Source organism: Zosterops lateralis (assembly GCF_965231275.1).
Source record: "Zosterops lateralis genome assembly, chromosome: Z".
Classification (NCBI taxonomy): Eukaryota; Metazoa; Chordata; class Aves; order Passeriformes; family Zosteropidae; genus Zosterops; species Zosterops lateralis.
In genome coordinates, this window is record NC_139800.1 from 76,416,981 (window position 1) to 76,437,689 (window position 20,709).

Below are 20,709 nucleotides of genomic sequence, written 5' to 3' on the forward strand. Positions count from 1 at the left end.
ATGCAGAACAAGCAGCACCACAGGGAATGTCCCAAAACACCTTCACACGAAAGTGTGGGGAATATAAAATCCAGAGCACTGCTGGAGCCTCCACTGAAGGAAAGGGACTCCCCTTAGTTGCAAGGAGCTGCTGTATAGAAGAAAGTTTACATTTATTTAAAATTTTATTTAAATACAGTTTATATCAAAATCCTTCAAATTACAGGATCCAGGGCTTTAATTTATTTTTTTTTTCTGTTGAGCAGCCTTCTTCTTTATCAGGAGGAAGAAAAAGGTAATTGTATACGAGATGGTTGCAGCAGACATCACTGGATGTGATAACATAAAACAAAACATGTTGTAACAGTTTAAAAGGGGAGGAAAGGCACATCCTAAAGAAATCAGGTGAAATTTTTTGTCTTACTGCTGGGGAAAAGGGGGGAAGGAAAGCTGCAGCTTCTCAGCCTGATGGCTTGTGGGACAGACCAAAGGTATCATCAGCCACAGATCCCTTCTAAGCCTTAATTGCTTCTCAAAAAAATGTGTCAAAAGGCTTACACAGATTTAGTTTGCAATTTAATTAAAGGATTAGCAAAGTTTTCTTTGCCTATGTGGGAGCTATTAAGAATAGGAACTTGCCTAGAAGATCAGCTCATTTAACACAGCTACTTAATTGCATTAATAGAGCCTTTGCTTAGGCAAAGTACTGCAAATAGAGCCAGTATTTCACTTTATGGAGAAACACTTCTCAGTGTGGTGAGGTGAACTCAGGGTAGGCATGAAACACAGCCAAGGAGGACATGAACCCAGACAGCAGCTGTGGGGAGCAGGGTGTCCCAGGGACACTGTCCTGCCTGCACTGTGACAGCCTCAGCACTGAGAATGTTCTTGGGAAGCCTGTCTCGGGCCAGCTTGGTGTTCTGTACCTTGCATTATTAAAACTTAATTACCTTGAGATCAGTTTGGAGAAAAAGAATCCTAAGTACAAGCTGCATCACTCCCTGGCAGTGCACTTTGTGGATAGGCTGGCTTAAAGCAGGTCAAAAATGCTGTTTCAAGGTGTTCTCCTTGTTCAACACCTTGTTTCAAGGTGTTCTCCTGGTCCCTCGGGGGCTCCTGTTTTCCAAGTGGTGGAGCGCTGGGGGCTATCCCACCTCCCACTGCAGAACAAACAGTGGCCCCTGTGCCCCACCTGTGGTTTTGTCCCTGTGCTGGGTCAGCCCTGGGGAGCAGGGACCTCACCCTGCCCTGTCCCCAGCCCTGGGAATCGCAGCAGAATAAACCCCAGTCCCGAGGGCAGCCCCTGCTCCCTGAACAGGAACTGTAAATGTGTGCTCACACCAGACTGGGAATGTTCTGAATGCCCTGAGACTCAATTCCTACAGCATTGTGCAGAGAGCAAAATGCAAAGAGGAATAATGCAGTATGTAGGCAGAAGGGAAAAGCACAGCACTCGACTGAAACTTTTATTTCATGTTACATAAGACTGAGATAATTATATCTAAAATCTTCATGGCATACTCTTGAGTTTTAATTCACCCTAGATATTGGGATTATTATGATTCAGAAAACCCAACATTGATTTCTACTTCCTTATTGCTGATTATGCATTTGAAATTTGCTGTGTGTTGTGTTTTCCAATCCCTTCTTTCCTGAGAATCATCCTTCTTCCTACAGCACATTGCAAAGCCATAGAAACTGTCTTAAAAAATAAAAGGTTAAAAATTCCATTAATATCAGAAGTATTTTTCATTACTGTTACTAGGGGCACCTAAGAGTATTTTAAATAAAAAACAATCTTATTTTATAACACCTGAAAAAACACTTTTACTTACTCTCAAGGAAACATCTGGAGGGAGGGCAATTAAAAAAATTACAGATTTCTTGCAAGGGCACAAAAACATATATATTTGAAAACTATAAATGTCTTAAATTTCTCTCCATAGTTAGTTCACTTATGGCTGAACCAGTCCAGTTTCAGACAATACCTCACAGTGACCAGCCTGGCCTGCAAGGACTTGCATCTCTAATTAGGGTGATTGTTTCAGAAATTGCTAAAGATTTTTAGGAAGTTAAGAAAATATCCTTTGCTTTCTGCTTGTCCTTAAGTCTAGGCAGGGGAAAAATGTAATGTAATTAAGGAAGTCCCACTTGTTTCTGTGCAATGCAATCCACCAAACCTTTGTTTCCCTACAAAACATAAATTTATGTCAGAACTACTATGACAGTTCTACTAAAATAATCTAATTAAATTAGCAGTATTTTCACAAAGAGTAGAAATATCTGGATAGGTTACTTTCAGATACCTATCAATACCAAACATTATTTCATTGCAGGAAACGTGCTTGTTGCTATACCTGACTCAGCTGACATTTCAGTGATCCCTAAACTGATTTATACACCTTGTAAACTTTGGTGTTAGCAAATTCATGTGATTTCTATAAATACCTCTGGAAAACTACACAACACAAAGAAAAATGCTCTGGAGAATTCCCTCAGTGAAAGATGTTGTCTGGCAGCAGTAGAGGTAATTGCTCCTGGTAATGCATTTTGCTTTGCACATTCTACAATAACTTTTTAAAATAACCAAGCACAAAGAGGCAGGAACTGCAGCTAGCCCTCTCCCTCCCTCTCTTCCATACCAGAGTTCTGCCAGGTTTGGCTGCTCACCTGAGGCTGTGAGGTCCAAAATCAACACCTTCCACAGAAAGGCATTAACATTTCTCTGCTGAGAGCAGGGAGAACAGTGACAAATCTCAATAAAGTGATAAACACCGCCTTTAAAATAAGGATGAAAGCCATGAAATGCAAAGTCGTACAGACAGACTGTGCCTGTATGTACAGCACAAAGCTGCACTTCTCACATCAGTGTTTCACCATGTCAGTAATGAGCTGGGAGCAGAAGCCAATACCCTCTGCAGGCTTCCAATATTAGGGAAATTAGACTAAAACATTCCTTTGTGAAGGCATTCCCAAGACTAGGATGAATTCCCACTATCACCAGGCACCATGTAACACAGGCCACTCCTCTTTAACCTTAGAGGATTTAACCTGTTGACTCAGCACACAGACAAAACCTTATTACTCTGATTAAAAAATAAGGGCACATCTCCAAGATGATCCCACTACCAAAGCTGTACTTCACATTCTTTTTAAGATGAAGATTAGTGTGCTGGGAGTGAAAAGACAATAAAAGAATAATTAACAAAAACACAAGAGCAGCTTCTCAGCTCTCTTGGAGAAGGATTTCTATGACAGAGAGCCGTCAACCACAGCAGAAGGAATGAAGACAAAAACCTCTTATAAAATTAAGGTTTTTCCCTGTTTTTCAGTAAGTTTTTATTTCTTTATACCCTACTCACTCTCCCAAGGCTGAGGAGGGTCTGTCTTGTCTGGAAAATCTCCTGTAAATGCTCCCAGGCAAGCCCTGGGTTCCTGCTCAGCAGTAGCAGAACAAGGTCCCCAAAAACAGCAGCAAAAACAGCAGCAGCAGCAGTTTGCATCCCCTCATAGAGAACCCTCCCATCCTCACAGCCTTTTACCTGGGAATTAAACAGCAGTGAATAAAACAGTGCGCTCAGTGATTATCTGGCATGTCTACAAGAAACCTCACTGGGATAGCCAGAAAAGCTCCCCTGTTGACAGAGCAGGACTCACCATCATTATTTGTCTGCAGTGTGATCAGATATTAAAGCCTGCTATGGTTGTTCTCTACAGCAGGAACAGCCCAGCAATACCAAATCCACTTCCCCAGGCTTAACTGAAGTTCTCAATTTCTTTCACTGCATCCAGGTCTTTTTTTTCCATTCCTTGTCAGAGCATAGTCTGAATGCTCCCTTGAGGGTGAAGACTAAAAGTGCACTTAGCACATACAGGAATTTAGTAATGGTTCATTCATTCCCTTTGATGACAATGGTCAGAGATCTTCAGACTCACAGCACTGCATCTATGCACATTAATAGCAGAGCACTGCGTTTATGCTTCACAATGCCTGGTTTAGATAAACACACACCTGCAGTCACACCTTGGAGGACTAATTTTCTTTTTCAGCTCCTCCAGTGCACTGCAGAGCCTAGGAGCAGAAGCTCCCATTGATCCCTGCTGCCTGAGTGGCAAACTGTTTAACTGATGTCCTGCCACCTGAAGAGCCTGGAGAGAATTGTTTGTTTAAGGTTAGCAGCTGCTTCTGACATGTAAAAAATCACTCCCTTTTCTGCACTCCTTCCAGAAGAGGCTGCTCCAGCGGGGTCCCTGGCACGGGGTCAGTCCTTCAGGGACAAACCCTGCACCAAATTGCTCCTGGAGCTTCCCAGGGGACCACAGCCCCCTCGGGACTCCCTTCTCAGGGCTGCAGGGCAGCCAAACCCACGACACCCCTGCATTATTTTTATAACACTCAGACTATTTGCTGAGGTTTAAGCATGTCAGTATCGTTGTCCATTTTCATAGCAATGTGTTTAGTCTGGTTATTTGTAGGGAAAACCCACTTGGGTATCATATTCCTATATGAAATTTGGCCATGGTAACTGGAAATTTAAAAATTGAGAAGCCCTTCTGAATTTTTTAGCTTCACTTTGCATTTGACAGAGCACTGGGGATGCCAGCTGCACACTCTGAATTGCCCCTTTCACTCACCCTTACAATACTCCGACCTTATTTTTGGAATTAAGTCTTTCTCCAGACCGTGCCAGACAGAGGAAAGATCAGGAAGAAAGGATGCTCTAAAAAACTGGTGATTTTTTAATGCACTAATATTGGAATAAGGAAAAAATTCTCTTCATAGTATACACTGTTAGTAGTTGCTGGCTGTACAGCAGAGTTGAGACTCAGCTCCATTTTCCCAACATACTCAATTATTTCTTCAGAAATCGAAGTACAATAAAGGCGAAACACATTATTTTATTTATTAAAAATTTACCTTATAATTTATCAAGAATTTTTTCATGGTTTTTAAACTAATTAGATCAAATCCCCATAGACATTTTGCAATTAAGGAAAAGGGTGAAAAGCAAAGGAGGTGGAGAGAGAAAATTACACATGATGCAGCATCTGTGATCTCTCAGAAAGCAAAAGAGTCAACTCAGTGCACCTGGAACTACAGCCTGATAAAATCCATTAGTCTCCAGACATGTATTTTGCACCTCCAGTATCTTCCATCTTTAACCATGATTTGAGGATTAAAAACTGTCCTTTCTTTCATCCTCAGGTCCACATATATTTTTCCATTTCTGTAGTTCCTGAGAATCATTTATCTTCCATGCTTCAGCAAAAGACTTAATTTTTTTCCTGTGGGAGAAAAAAAAAAACCTAATCAACATACAGACACATTTTTTAAGTGAAGCACATCAAACCCTCAAAGTCCTACAGTCATCTGCAAAATTTTATACAGTCCAAAATAGAACAGCTCAAAATGTTATGTGATCTTCAAACAACCAGTTAATATTTTCTAAGATACATGTTCTTGCTCTGGGTCAACCAACAAATTAATTTCATAACTAATGTACAACACCAACGGCATTAACAAAATGATATAAACAAATTATAAGAACAAAATTTTAAAGGAAATAAACAGCATTGTAGTGAGCCTTGTTTAATTTTCATCATTCAGTTCATACAAATTTATATTTGTAGGATCATAAAAAGAAAACACATTTTGAATATAAATGAGTGCACAAATCCTTCCTGTTTTTTTCTTAGCATTTTTTGATTTATAATAGCTGTAACAAATTACAAGACATTTAAAATGGGCTAACACACATTGCCAACGACGGTAATGTCAAAAGTGAATGAAATTAACCAGTGGATTTTCTTAAATAATATGAAAGTGATTTAAAAAAGTAAGACAAGGCATCTGGCCCATGGGTATTGTGACAGCACAAGGGCAGTGCTACCAGCAGGTCTGGGTGTGGTTTCCTCAGATCTGGTAACTCCTGTTCCCACCACACAGACCAGACCCACTCCTGGGAATAGCAGAGTTAGGACACTAACTCGAGATTTGTTTTGTTATTTTTGCCAGTTATGGACTGGTATTTCCAATTAGCATAAGCCACCACATTATTTTTTCTATAAACTGTCATGTACCTTCAAATGTTTTTATTTTGCTTTATTAAGAGGGGAAAAAACCATTGTTAAGTGCCGAGCACTGTCGAGTTTCAAAGTTTGCACCTATAAATAATTAGTAGTCAAAATGTTCTCATACAAAATTATCCTGTCAAGATTAGGTACAGACAACCAAGATCTTGGTTCATTACGTTCCTAAGGGGCTATTTGAATTTTCCTCATAGGACTGCCACAGAAAATAACAGCAAAAAAAAATAAGCCAGTGAAAACGGATATGAATATCTACACTGTGCACATAATGTTACAGGATTTATAAATCCATTATGCCACTTAATACACACAGGAATTTTTGTAACTAGTCTAATATATTAGGTACAAATATTCCTGAATGAAAATTGGATATCAGAGAAATACTAAAATCCCCAGAGTTTTCAGTAAATTCTGGGTGTTTGTGGGGACAATCAAAATATATTATAAATTATTTATTTTCAAGTTAAACCAGAAGAAGAATGTCTACATTTTCTTCTACACTTTAGTATGCAAAGACAATTTCAAGTTCCAAAGTAAGCAATAAATACTTTCTAAATTAAGGGCATTCATATTTTCACTATCACTGGTGAGAACATAAGTAGGTATCATAGAAAGAAATAATTTTTTAAAAAATTGGATTTGTTCTGACCTTTTCATGTTCACTATTCTCTCCAACTCCTTTGATTTGTGAGCTGCTTTTTTCAAGATTTCTTCAGGAATATCTGCCAGTTTGGCAACATTTAGCCCGTAACTCCTTGCAGAGACTCCTTTAGTTATTTGATAAAGAAAAGTGATAAATTCAGGATTCTCTTCCACTTCAGATCCTAAAAAAATAAACCAAAATTAAAACCTCCTCTATGTGGCAAATACATAAGTCCCCTGTCCTGATCAGCTTACAAGGTAAGCAGATAATACAATACAAAGAATTATTTAGGGGAAAGGTTAATAGCAAATACCAATGGAAAGTCACTTAAATTTTTTTTTTTTTTTTAATTCCACAACTACTCAGTGAACAGGCCTTTATGATGCCTCTTATAATTCAAGAACTGGGACCATCACGTTTCAGAACGGTTTCAAAACAATCAGATGTGTTTTTTCACTCCACAGAGTGCTAAATTTTGGAGCTGCTTAACACATTAGGATGAAGACATGGAAAGTACACGATGTTAAATTAGGCAGCCCCGTTGAAGTGAAATCCATGGGAGATACAAAAACACATCCTGCTCGTGAAGCCCCATAAATAGCAAATGTTTTCAGACAGTGAGATCTTTCAGAGAAGGAGATGCCATATGTTTGATCCCTAATCCCTCCTCCCTAATCCTTTGTGTTTGGCTTCTGTGGGAAGTTGGATGCTGGGGTGGGCAAATCTTTCACCTACCCCAGCCCAGATATCCTCCTGAAATATGTGAAGGAATGGGTGCCCTGTTTTCAACCCCCCTAAAAGTGTAACTGGAGTGAGAGTGGGTGGATCACATTCAGGTGAGGTGTAAATTGTCACACTGACATCTTAAGATTTTAGTTTTTATATTTTTCATATATTTGTAATCCTGCAATTCTTTGGTGTGTAACTCTAATCTCCATGTAGAGTGTCAGCTGCTGCTTTCCCACTTTGGTCAGACAGAACAGTTCCTCTCTAAGCCTGGGAATCAAGAACACCTCACTGTCTCAGGCCCTGAGAAATGTAAACAAAAGTGAGTTTGGGGGGGATGCAAATTTGGGGTAAATGACTTCACTACCTGAAGCTGTAACTGGAAGATTAACCCCCAATATGCAAATGGACCAAACTTATAGAAGTGTGAAAATCCATGACCCCCGTGGTTCAGTTTTTGGGTGTAGCCCCTGAGGGAGGGCTCTGTCTGCCCCAAATGTACCTGAAGGCTCTTCACTAATATTTCCTTGTTTAGTATGTTAATTTTGTCTGGCCTCTGTTTTTAGGTGGCCCAAAAGCCATCAAGAGCATGTAGTGAGCTGTCAAACTGCTGGCAACAGCCACGGGGGACTTCTGAAGTTGGTAGGTAGGGATGCAAAAAAAAAAAAAAAAAAAAAAAAGGGCAAGGTCTGAAGAGGAAAATGGCTATGAACAGCTCTTTAAAAGTCTGGCCTCTGTTTGTAGGTAACCTGACAAGGCATCAACAGCAGTGTTACTTCGTGCCTGAGCCTCCCTCAGGTGCACACCGACCTCCCTGCTGGCTGGAGTCCTCCTCGTTCAGCAGGAAGGCCATGTGGTAATTGCCCACCGTGTCTGGGTACAGCTGCTCCAGCTCGCACACCGACGGGTAGTGGGTGACAAACAGCGTCAGGGACTGCACCTGCAGCACACACAGAACGAGGTTGGCCCTGATGTGGTGTTTCCTAAACACAGCCACGCAAGGCTGGTGTCCTTTCTCCATATCCCTGCCCCTTGAGCTTGGACATGACACCTTTCTGCAAGGCTGCTTCCAGGGCGGCCTGCCCGCGCTCGCAGATGCCACAGGCACTTACATCTCTGATGAAATGCTCAAGGGTAGCATAAGCAATGGCAATGCCATCATGTGTGCTTGTCCCTCGGCCCAGCTCGTCCAGGATCACCAGGGACCTTGAGGTGGCTTTTCTGATGATCTCAGCAGTGTCTGTCAGCTCCTCCATGAAGGTGCTCCGGCCTTTGTAGATGTTGTCTGCAGCGCCCATTCTGCACCAGACACAGAACACAAAAACTCATTAAAAATGCCAGCTAATGCTGGAAAAAAATAATCATGGGGGATGAAACCATTCTGTTATAAATCTCTGGCTGCTGCTTCAAACAGAGAAGAACCTGTCACAACAGAGATGGTCAAGACACTTATTTCTTCATGCAGAACAGCCAAATCTTAATTGCACACAGCTCATCTTTATATGGTATTAGAAGGCATTATATTTGAATCTAATAGATCAGCAAATCATTGAAACTCAGTTCATTGGTTGGTAATGGCTAGTGTACATGTCTATCAAACTTTTTTCTTTCTAGATTTGTTTATATTTTTTCTTCACAGATTCTCACGGGATAAACTTATTTTTACAGGTGCAAACTGTTTTCTCACAAGAATAGACTGTTATGCAAATTGATTCTCATTCTTAAAATTCTTTTCTCACTGGAACTTCTCAGGGTAGCTGTTAGTTTAGCTGAAATAGCAAGGCTTGATTTTACAAGGCCTTCCTTTTGTAAGGTTTTACCTATATGTAACAAGAACCCAGGCAGAACATTCACCCTCCAGAACAATTTCCCAGCACACTTTTCCCACCTTCACAAACAAGAGAAGGCAGCCTGCTTTTCCATCAAGAAGAAATCTGGGACTTCAGACCAGTCAGCTCAAAAGAATTCCATCAAAGGTAGCTGGGAAGGTGAATTTTACTCCTTTGGTTTAGTTCAACCCTCTATTTGTATAGGTTTCTAATGCTAACAATACCCAAAGGTATCCAATACTGGCATTTCCACATAGAGTGGAAGTTCGTATGACCAGGTATTTGTGCATCCAAACAGCAGAGCAGCCACTTTCTTCAGGAAGTAACAAAGTAACAATTATTTCCCCTAATTGCAGGGGTATACAATCTTAAATAGCACACTTAAACAAGATTTAAAGGTATTGTAAGAGTTCTCTCCTCACTCTGTTGAAACACAACTCTTAGCAGCCTCCAGGCAGGTGAGGTCCACACACACGAATTCCTTCACATTACATACAACTCTTCTAGCTCTGATTCAGATCCATGCAACCTTCAACCCTCAAATCCTATCTCAAATTGTGAATTTGTGGTCTACATCTGAGAAACCCTGGTTTCCCTTTTCCTGCAGCTTTCCTTACCTGTTGCAAGTAATACCCATTCTATACTGAAGAAAGAGCATTTCTTTTTTGCCTTTCTGCTTTTGAACCATATTAATCACATTAGAGCATCCCTTCTGAGACAGGTCATCATGAGAAAGCCATTGAGGAGGGATGTAAAACTGGATTTATTCACTCTTATCAGCCAATATTTAGTTACATACAAGCCACATTGATTTAAGGAAAACTGACTCATGGGTTTAGTACAGTTTATTTCAAAATTTAACAACTGGCCACAGCAGTATTTAGAGCCATTTAGAACCTTTAAAGAGAAGCCTAATATAGCTTTTTTTTTTCTCTGTCTTTTGCTGGGTCTCTCTCTATTATTATTTCTGTTACCTCCTGAGGCACCACCAAGATACAAAATCATTTTATGAAGGTCTTATGACTAAGGGTACTTGACTACAACCAAGCAGCTTGGACCCAGTACCACTACAATTTGTATATATTCTCTGGTCCTTGCCCTGAAAATCTGTTAGGGCATAATTACATAATAAGCAAATCTTCAGTTATAAATTAACTACTTTTGGGTGGAGATAGCATGTGAGAAAACTGAGTTTTTATTTCACTGAGTGTGTGCTTACACACACACAAGTTGCACTCCCACATACCCAAAAAGACAGGTGATTCTGGTCATAAGCTAATTCAACTGTACATGATTTTTCTCTGAATTAATATGTAACTCAGGATAATGAGGTATTGTGAAATTAACATTTTATTAAGCCACTAACTGCTGTAATCCTTTCAAAGGGTTAGGAATGATGAACATTTTAGTGAATTTCTCACAGTGCTCCCACCACCCCTGTGGCCCTTTTCCCAGCTTGGGTAAGCACCAGGTTTTGCTGTAAAATCAAACAATCCCCCTTACTGCACAGATCCACAAAGAATAGGATAACTTAGGCCTTTTTTAACACTACTAACTGCAAAAACATTAATCATAATGACAAATACTTTCTATGTTTGAAGAATCTCTGCCTCCTTAATTAACAATTTCAATCTCAGTTACTGACCCTACAATTAGTGGCGTTATTATTTTCTAATTTCTTACTTGGCTTTTCCTTACAGGGACAACATCTCACAAGCTGGCTGTTGTGTGCCTGTGATAATTACACACAGAGCTTCCATTTTTCTCTGGGATTGCATCATTTCCACAGAGCCCACAAAATATTCTAGCCTGCTTTGTATCTAATTTGCATTCACAAAATAATTTTCTGAACTTCCTCACTAAATGCTCAAGACACAAAGAGAAATTAGTATTATCTTTCTCTTGTCGTTAAAGACAGCTGGAAAAGAAGTCTTTCCTTCCAGCATCATAAAACATTCAAATTTAGCTCGGGCTTAACTACAGATTTAAAAACCCTTGTATTTTTAAATGACATGAAACCTCTTAAATGTAATCCTTTGAAAATCGATAAAATTGTTCTTTCTGCTTTGGTCCCTTACACTTGAAGAATTATACTTGTTTTTTGAACATACATGCTAAGCACTGTTATCGTAGATACAAGAAGGAATAACTGTTTTAGTGTGGATGACTCCATTTATAAAACCAACAATTTGCAGCAAGGCACTGCTCCCTAACTTCATGCTCTATTATTCCTGATACAATGAAGTTGTTGAGTCACAAAACCTATTGTTTAAACAACTCTCTTTTGGTTTTTTTTTTTCACATTTAAAACAGCCATAATAAACCCCACCAAACTTCTCCAGGACTCAGTGGCTTTGAATTCACATTTTAATGCAGATCTCCTCCTAAATGTTTTTATACTTTAAAACATTAAATTCTTTCTCTCCCGTCCTGCCCACAAGGAACGTGCAGACAGGCAGTGTGAGCAGTGTCTCTTTGGATCCATCACTCCTCAGCAGATGCAATTTGGCTGGAAAACACTTGTTTTAATGTCTCTTTGACAGCCAACCAAATCCTGCAAAATTAAAAGCTCTGCATCTTATGGTGTTCAACACATTTATTATGCAAACTTAAAAAAAAAAAAAAAGTATTATCTCTTTTCAGTGCTTTGTTCAAGATTCCTATCAAAGGCCTCAGAAAAAAAAAAAAAAAAAAAAAAAAAAAAACAACAACAAAAAAACAGAGAGGCAATGTTTTGTAAGCTAATTTTCAGAGGGTAAGTTAGAAGATATAACTGTACTACTTCTCAAAATAAGTTATCCTACACTCTCTTAGAATTGGCTTGGTTTTAAGATCAGTGTGGGATCTTAAGGAAGTTCATTCTTCTTTTATTTTAACATGGATCTCTCACACAGTTTATAAAATGAACAATCAGCCCAGGAGCTCACAGTGGTAACAAAACTCAGCTACATTCCACCATGTAATCCCAGAAAACAAGACTGCAAAGCCATTTCCTAGAGCTTTATTTTCACACAGCTATCAACAGTCCAGTGCTTTTTACTGATTCCTACTCTGTAGAATACTTAATGCTGGGAAAAAACCCAAACTTAAACAATGTTGCCCACTGATTTTAGTAATATGCATCTGAGTTTAGAAGCTCGCCTAAAATACTTACTGCAAAAATGGAACCTGTTGCAGAAGAATAAATCTAACTCAAGAACAATTAACATTAAAAGAAAATTACTCTTTTCTCCAATAATAAGGTGTAGAACACTTTCGGCACCAACAAAAATCACTTTCTGTGATTCAAAGATAACACCATGAATAAAATAAATCCGTCATGTAACCTTACAATTCCACTCACTCTCTCACACAAACCTCTTTGAAATGTCATTTCAAAGATCACTGAATTTGCACAGGAGTAATTTAAATTAAAATAATCAGTTTACAAAAAGGGAGGATTAGATGTTGCTGTTGCCTTGCAGTTCACCCCTTTCCTGGCAAGGGCCAGTTTTCCACAGCCTGTCTGTGCTCAGCAGAGCAGCATGGCCAGCCAGGGCAGTGGGGACAGGCAGCCCACCAGGGATGGGCAGAACACTGGAGATGTATTAAGTAATTCCTCAGGAGACTGCATGTGCAAATTTGTAACAGCTCACTGGCAAGAAAATAATGCTTCACACTCCCCCACAACCTACTGGTACATCGTCCTCTTCATTTCCATCCAGATCTTACTGATGCAAACCAAAAACTGACAGTAAGAAAAATAATTTACAGAAGTTGTAATTACAGATTTAGGGAAAAAAAAAAAAAGAAGTGTGACAGAAAGCATGGCTATCAGAATAGGTATTATTTTTGCATTATTCATGGGTGACTTCTAAGAAGTGTGCCAATTTACATGGTTGATGACAGGGAATCAAAGGATGCTCATGACATAAGCCCGTTTTCAGTCTACATGCACACATGCCCAAACACTTCTACAACTGCTTATCTGCAAATTTAAATGAAGAAATACCAATGGTATGTTACCTAATTTAGGAGAAGAGCTCTTGAGAAGCCTGTCAGAATGCATTCAATGTAAAATACATTTTTGTTTTGTACATTATTGTAGATATGTGATACTCTCAGTCACTGAGAGAGTAATGAAGATATTAAATGACTCTGAGGGATACAAACTTTGCATTATCCTAGAAAGAAAAGCAAGTCCGAATGGATTTCAGTACTCAGTTTCACAGTGGTTCTTACATCTGTTTTCCCCCTTCTCAGTATCACTAGGTAACTGAAGCAGACAGAACAAATAAACACTGAAATCCTCCTTTCCTTCTCCAGCTGGCCCACAGGGGAATGCTGCACACACCAGCACCCTGGCATTTTAAAAGAAACATTTCTGACAGGATTAACTTTCAAGATGTGAAGTGCATTGATTTTGTTTTTTGTTTTGGTGGAAGCCAGAGGAAACACAAAACACCCATGGACTCGATCTTTCCAGAAGCTTCAGTTGGACTGACAGGACAGGTAGTCCTGAGCTGCAATGACAGAACCCCTGTGATTCAATGCAGGCCCTGAGTGACAAGAAGTTACCAGCACCCCTCATTCCCAGACTTTATAGACTAACAGAAACTCAGTTATTACAAAAAGTTATGTTACATCACCTAGGGAAGAACACCCAATAGATTCGCCTTCTGAAATTCAGCAATACTCTCAGTATTTGAACTTCTCAAAAATACTTGTTACATTCCCTGGGGCAAATATATCACCCACTCTTAAGTTATCAGTGTAAATGTTACTGATGGTCAAGATAAAGACCTGCTTGTGAGTGCCAACGTTTTGCTGAAGAATTATAAGAGCAGATACTCAGATTAGGATGTTTCTTTGAGAGTCATCAATATTAGCCTGAAGAAGGTGAAAAAACAGACACAAATCAAAACCCTCAAATATGCACAAGTATGCACTCACTGCTGTGGGACACCACGGAGGGAACTCAAGGTAATTAAGTTAATGTGCATTTGTATCTGAAGGATTGAGGCCAGGGGGGATTAAAGAGCAGGAACTATAGCAACAAAGTAGGGACAATGGCTGAAGCACTCAGCACAAGTGAACTTTTCCCCTTTAGACCTGTGAATGCCAAGGACAATCCAATTCCAACTGTGACTGGGTCAAGTCACAGGATGCAAGAGTTTCAGAAAGGTAAATACAACTATTTGACCTTACTGTAAAACAGCTGGTCAGCTCTGCAGGCAGATTCCCTCCTCCCAGGGGCCCGTGCACCATCCTGGGGAAAACCTCTCCAACCTGTCAGGGGCAGCAGGAGGTGTTTTGTGTCTCCCTGAGTGTGAATACCTGTCTTGCCCTGACTGAGATGGATTTCCAGGGCTCATTTCAGCTCCTGCACCCAAGAGGGTTGTTGGTATTCTTTACCCAACACCATGCATGCACCCCAAAGGCTGTCTGGTTGAATATGGCATTACTCCATGTATAAAAGATGCAAACCTCACACTGCAGATGCATGCTTCTGTGAAATGAACAGAGACATGAAACCAAATTAGCTACAGATACATGCACAGCCTGGCTTAACTTGTTCCTACAGAGCCACAGAACACTGTCAGAAGCAGTTACAGTTCAAATGTACTGTGATACATCCAAGACACAACTTTTCTAGAAAAAATAGAACAAAATAATTCCTCAATTTAACAACGCTAACTACAACTTTCGCTTTTTGCTCTTTTTTTTTAATCCAAACTAAAGCTATCTCCACGTGATAAAAAACGGTGCAATGTACTTAATACAGCACCCTGTTCTTCCCCAAAAGATGGGAACAATTTACCCCAGAGGTGCAATTACATGACTGATTGTGAGCATAAATGAAAGGCTTAAGTAATTCTTGTTATTCTGATGGTAAACAAAAATACAATTAAGGAGGAACAAAATGAAACAAATTACTGTGCCATAAAGAAGTAACATTTCTGAAAATTACTTTGGGGTTATTGACAGCTAAAAGTTCTGTTTGTCTGACTCATTGTTCTTTCAATACAAACAATACTTTTTTGGCACGTCAGTATATAAAATTCTCATGTGGACTTGCCATTCACTTGGGATTGCTTTGTGAGAACAGCTCAACAGCTCAACAACTTTTCTGCACAATAAATAAATCAATGTGCATGGCAGAACCACTAAGCATTACCACATACATACAAAATAAATAAAGATCTGAAAAAGTCCCTTTGATTTTTTTAATTTTCTGACCATTATTTTTCAGAGTTAACTGCTCAGGTAAATTGAGAGACTTTGTTCTATTTTTTTTTTCCCCAAAGGAAGATCTGAGTGATTTAAACATTTATTTTCAGGTTTAAAGAACTTTAAAAAAATCTCCAAAGTTCTGGTCAAAAACAGGTTATGTACAAACAAGTTGTTCAGCTGAGATAAACTCCTCCACAGTTTTGACTCAGCAATCAATCTCCTGGTGATTTCTGTACACACCTGCAGAACCTGCCAAACACTGCTGTCACCTCCCCACTAGTTTCACAGCCTAGATTTTTATGATTATGAAGAAGCTGACTAGATTAATGTCTTCATTTGTCTGAGGTGTTGTGATTTTAACTGGTATTTCTAGGAAATATTATCTTCATTATCTTACTCTGTAAGCTTCAAAGAAATCATTAAATATCAATAAAGAAATAAATGAATATAAAGATTTTTTTTAAACATAGACTCCGGTTTTTAGAGTTAAAACCAAAAAGATTCACAAGTAATATAAAAATGAGAAGCAATATTTGCCTAATCCTATGCAAACAGGACTATTTCTAATAATGGAGCTTGCTAATTTTTTTATTATTTTAAATACAACTATTTTCCCCCTCTGTGCTTCTCCTGTGCAGCTCCCTTCTGATAAGCCAATAAAACTGGATGAATGAAATTAAGTGTAACATGGTTTGCCTAGTTACAAAAAGTAGAGAATTCATTTTGCCATGAGAGTTTACATCAATGGAATAGTCACATCCACTAATACTATTTTGCTAATACTAATATTTACTAATATTATTTTGCTTTTGTTCTCATGTGATTTACCTCAATGTATTGCAAAGAGCACTTGGAAAACATCTTCCACTCAGTTTCCAGTTTGACAGAAACGTTCTGTTTCTTGCTTCATATACCCACTCCATCCTGTGCTTTCTGATTTTCCCAGGAGTTCTTACAAAATATACTCTTAGCAGGCCTTGGAACATTTTAACCTGAAAGTAAATCTAAAAGCAATCTGAAGTAAATCATGCCATTTTAAGTATCTTTCAAACTCGAATGATGGTGGCGTTTCAATGAAGGAAAGGAAGAATAAAATACAACCATCCCAAGTCAATTGCCCAAATGCTTGCAGGTATTCATACAATATTTGCTTTCCATAATGATTTTAGATCTTACTGAAATTTCTGATAAATGCCATAGGTGCGTACATTTTATCCATTTAACATAAAATGTTTGTCTACTTGTTTCTTTCAGCTCCACACACTTGTGGAACAGTAATGTGACTTTGTCAAGTTGTCAGAATTAAATAGCTGTAAATGCATTCAGGGAGGTAACACTCACAATACATCTATTATAAGGCTTGACCTTTTTGAGAGTAATTCCACTATTTACAGATCAAAAACCCAGACATTTCAATAAACCATACAGAAGAAAGTGCTATGGCTTGTTTGATATGTGGCATCCACAGAAGTCTGGAGTAATGAGGACTGTGTTTTCTTGAGTTTTTTTAGTTTGCTTTGAAGAAATCCTCCATCTCTAAACTGTCCTCTAAGCCTTAATATCAATTCTTTCCAGATATGGGGAAGAGGATGAGGGCTCCATGCATCCTGCACAAGCCTACAGGGACACAGCCACAAACATTCTCTTATTTTCTGCCCCATAAACCTCTTTTAGGTGACAACAGTAAAGGCACAGGAAAAAAATGTGAGAGGATCCACAATGCCTGTAGGCAAATCATACCAGAAATGTCACTTTGGGACATACAAATGGCCCTTCCTCTTCCATCTTTGTGGATACAAATGCATGTGACTGATGTGGCTCTCTGCTCAGAGGATGATGGAGATGAGCAGTTCCAGACACACCACACAAGCAGGCATTCAAAAACTGATTTTTTAATGCCATTATGCTGTCTCCCACATGAGTGTGCAGCACTCACAAACCTCAGTGGAATGGCCACACCTGGTCTGAGTGGATTTCAGATCCCCTGAAGATCCCACCTGAGCAGTGGCACGGCAAGGAAAGTACAGCCCCTAGCTGGCAAAAAGACACTGAGTTCCCACTTAGAGGGATTCTGAGGAAATGTCTTGGCTGCTCCAGCAGCTCTCTCAAGATGAAAAGATACTGAATCTCATCAGTGTCACCATGTTAAGCCAGGTATAAGTAATACCATTTTTTCTTGCCTGGAATGCATTGTATGTTAAAAACATGGTTACTCTGTCCAAACACTGGGAAGGCAGGAGCAGAGAGTTTTCCTCACACCAGTTCTGTTTCTTGAAAAAGAAGGATTATCTGATGGGCACTTCTGGGGTGCCTCCCAAGCAGAGTGTCACACAAAACCAGGCTCAGCTGGAGTGAAATTTCCAGGCTGGACTGATCACAGAATCCTCTGAGCTGGAAGGGACCCACGGGAGTCATCAGTCCCACCCCTGTCCCTGCACAGACACCCCAACAATCCCCGCTGTGCATCCCTGGGAGCCGTGTCCAAACACTCCTGGAGCTCTGGCAGCCTTGGGGCTGTGCCCATTCCTGGGGAGCCTGGGCAATGCCAGCACATTCTGGGAAAGAACCTTTCCCTGATCTCCAGCCTGACCCTGGTTCAGCCATTCCCTGGGTGCTGTTCCTGTCACAGGGAGCAGAGATGAGAGTTGCCCTCAGGAGGAGCTGCAGGCCCTGGGCTGGGACTGGCCATACCCTGGTCACTGACACTCCTGTGGCAAACTGAGTCATGCACACACCCAGGTGTCCTCTCAAGGGTGGACACAGCCTGTGTGAACATGTTTTCCTAGACCCTGCAAAGGTGTCTGTTCACCCCCTGAGCAGTGTCAGGCCATAGCTGGGAAGACACAGCTGACACTCCCACAGACCTCAAAAGCAATTTTCAACAGAATCTTCACTTAGCAAAGCTCTCAGTTGTTCTGTTGTTGCTCGACATGATCAAAATCCCCTTCCTCTACTGAATAAATCAATCGACTCAGAAAAGCCAATCCAAGGAACATGGCTGGGATTGGACCTCGGTGGCTTTAATTTTTGTGATCCAACTAAGGACAGTGGTGAGGGGGATGAAACCCCTCCATTATTTCAGTGCTCAGCTGTCCAAAGGTTTTTCTGCTCTGGTTTTAATTGAATGAATAGCTTTTACACATGTTCAACATCATTATACAAGAACAAAAGATTATAAAATACCAAAATAGTGATGTAATTTCAGAGCTGGGACAGATAGATCCAGGACTACATCGTGGACATGTCTATCTGCGGGACTCTGTATACAGACATGTAATACAAGCTAAAATTAAAAAACATCTCTCCCTAGCCAAGGTGAGCAATCACCATCTGTTTTCACAACATTTTCATATATATAGTGGAATCTGAAAAAAGTGAGTACCTCTTGACTGCAGATTCAGCAATGAGGAGTGCCCTCCATCTTAAAAAAACATTTAAATCATCTGTTACAAGGAGAAAATGCAGAAGAAAGTTTTTACACCTAAATACAGATCATGTGATGTGAAGGGACTATCTCAAGACAACTGTCTCCAAGTGCAGGTGACTGCATGCCTTGCATGAAGTGGAAATGCTGACCTGCAGCTCCCCCAGGCAGCCACCACCTGCACACCTGCACTACCAGCCTCCTCCAACCCCGCCTTCTCAAAACACCCTACAGACAATTTCAGCTGTATTTGATATTGTGGGGAATAAAGTCATGCTGAGAGGCTGTAAACAGCAAGATAACTCTTTAAAAGAGAGACCAAGTGCATGAGAGGATAATCTACATGCATCTTAGCGATGCCTCTGTTTATTCTGTAACCTTTCAGCATGAGGCAGACACCTGCAAGAGGCAGTTCTCAAAGGCATTTGAAGCACAGGGAACTCCATTAGTACAGACAACTGAAGCTGCACCTTTAACAGCATTTCCAGCTTGGCTGGGATGAAACCTCATTGGAGGGTGTGGGTCACTGTAGTGACAGTGCTAACCCTCTTATTTCAACACAGGAACAGAAACCCCAGCAGGTAAGAGCTCTAGGAAGGAAATTACTCTGTCCTTGTACCATCACCTGGCACTGACAAGGGTTGCTCTCCTTCACAGGACTCCTTCTGATGGCAGCTTGTGATGTCCAAAAATTGATTCTCAAAGTCTCGAAGGCACTTGGCAATCTCAACTGTTAATTAACTTGTTTATTTGAAGATATTCTGCCTTCAAAGTGCTCTAATATTCTCCCTCTCCCTCCCAGTTTTGAACATGGACCCTCATAAACAGCTACTGTTGGCCCACAGGAAGTAGGATAAAGCCTCCTAGCAATGGGAAATTCTATCAATAATTGATTAGAAGAAGGACCTTTGTAGAGGTCAGCTTTTTTCAGCAAATGAACACCACTCCTCCCAAGGCATGATCAGGCCAGCAGAATTCTTGTCATTAATTCCTCCATACATGGATGTCCATCCTTGCTTTGTCTCCCTACTCAAACACACTCAGAAACAGCATATTAATTTCAGTGTCTGAATGACTGTATTAGAACTAACAAAAACAGAAGGTCAATTTCAAAGTAGAAAATGAGCCCATTTACTCCAAGGAGAAACTTGGATGAGAATTTTCAAACATCAGAGAATTAAACAGCCAAATCTCATTAAAAGTCAATATAAATGGGATGTCAACCTCTTCAAAACCCTTCTAAATTTTTTAAATATAATGCCACTGATTAAGTTAAAATTCTTTAAGAAAAGATTGCAAGAAAACATTATCCCTTATTGTCAAAGGGGAAAAAAAGAAGAAAATACTAATCAGCAAACATCCTCAAAATCCTGTCTTCTCTCCCTAGTCTGGGCTTGGTTCAGCACTGTCCCCTGTCTTATCTACCCAGTAATGAAGAAAGATCATTCCTATCTTCACTCTACCTGTAGCAATTCCTCTTGCATCTTTAAAAACATTTAATGTAATCCAGTATTTAAAGTCAATTTAGATATGCTATCCTATATAAGCACGATATATCACAAGGAATAACCATAGTAGCAACCTTTCAATTTCCATGGAAACCCTCCTTGGGAAACAAGACACAAATCCTGGGGATACAAATCCCTTAAACCTATATAAATTCACACTTGGAAGATGCAGCCCACAAACCAAAAAAGGGACTGCAGGATAAAGCACCAAAACTGAAAAAGGTTTATCACAGAGAAGGCTTGGTAATCCTGGTGCACAGAACCCCTCATAGAGGCAGCCTGTACAGCATCACTGAC

At 39.9% G+C, this 20,709-nt stretch overlaps 1 protein-coding gene across 1 annotated transcript in view; it reads right to left on the minus strand.

The window, feature by feature from the left end:
• Positions 1-4,901: 4,901 nt before the first annotated feature.
• Positions 4,902-20,709, minus strand: part of MSH3 (mutS homolog 3) — an 88,275-nt gene continuing 72,467 nt past the window's right edge. Inside the window, exons 21-24 of the mRNA XM_083884096.1 lie at positions 8,551-8,737; positions 8,249-8,378; positions 6,719-6,893; positions 4,902-5,265 (exon numbers count right to left, since the gene is read on the minus strand). Of these exons, the coding sequence (XP_083740222.1) occupies positions 5,157-5,265; positions 6,719-6,893; positions 8,249-8,378; positions 8,551-8,737 (601 nt within the window). The 3' untranslated portion in view covers positions 4,902-5,156. The remainder of the gene's footprint in view (positions 5,266-6,718; positions 6,894-8,248; positions 8,379-8,550; positions 8,738-20,709) is intronic.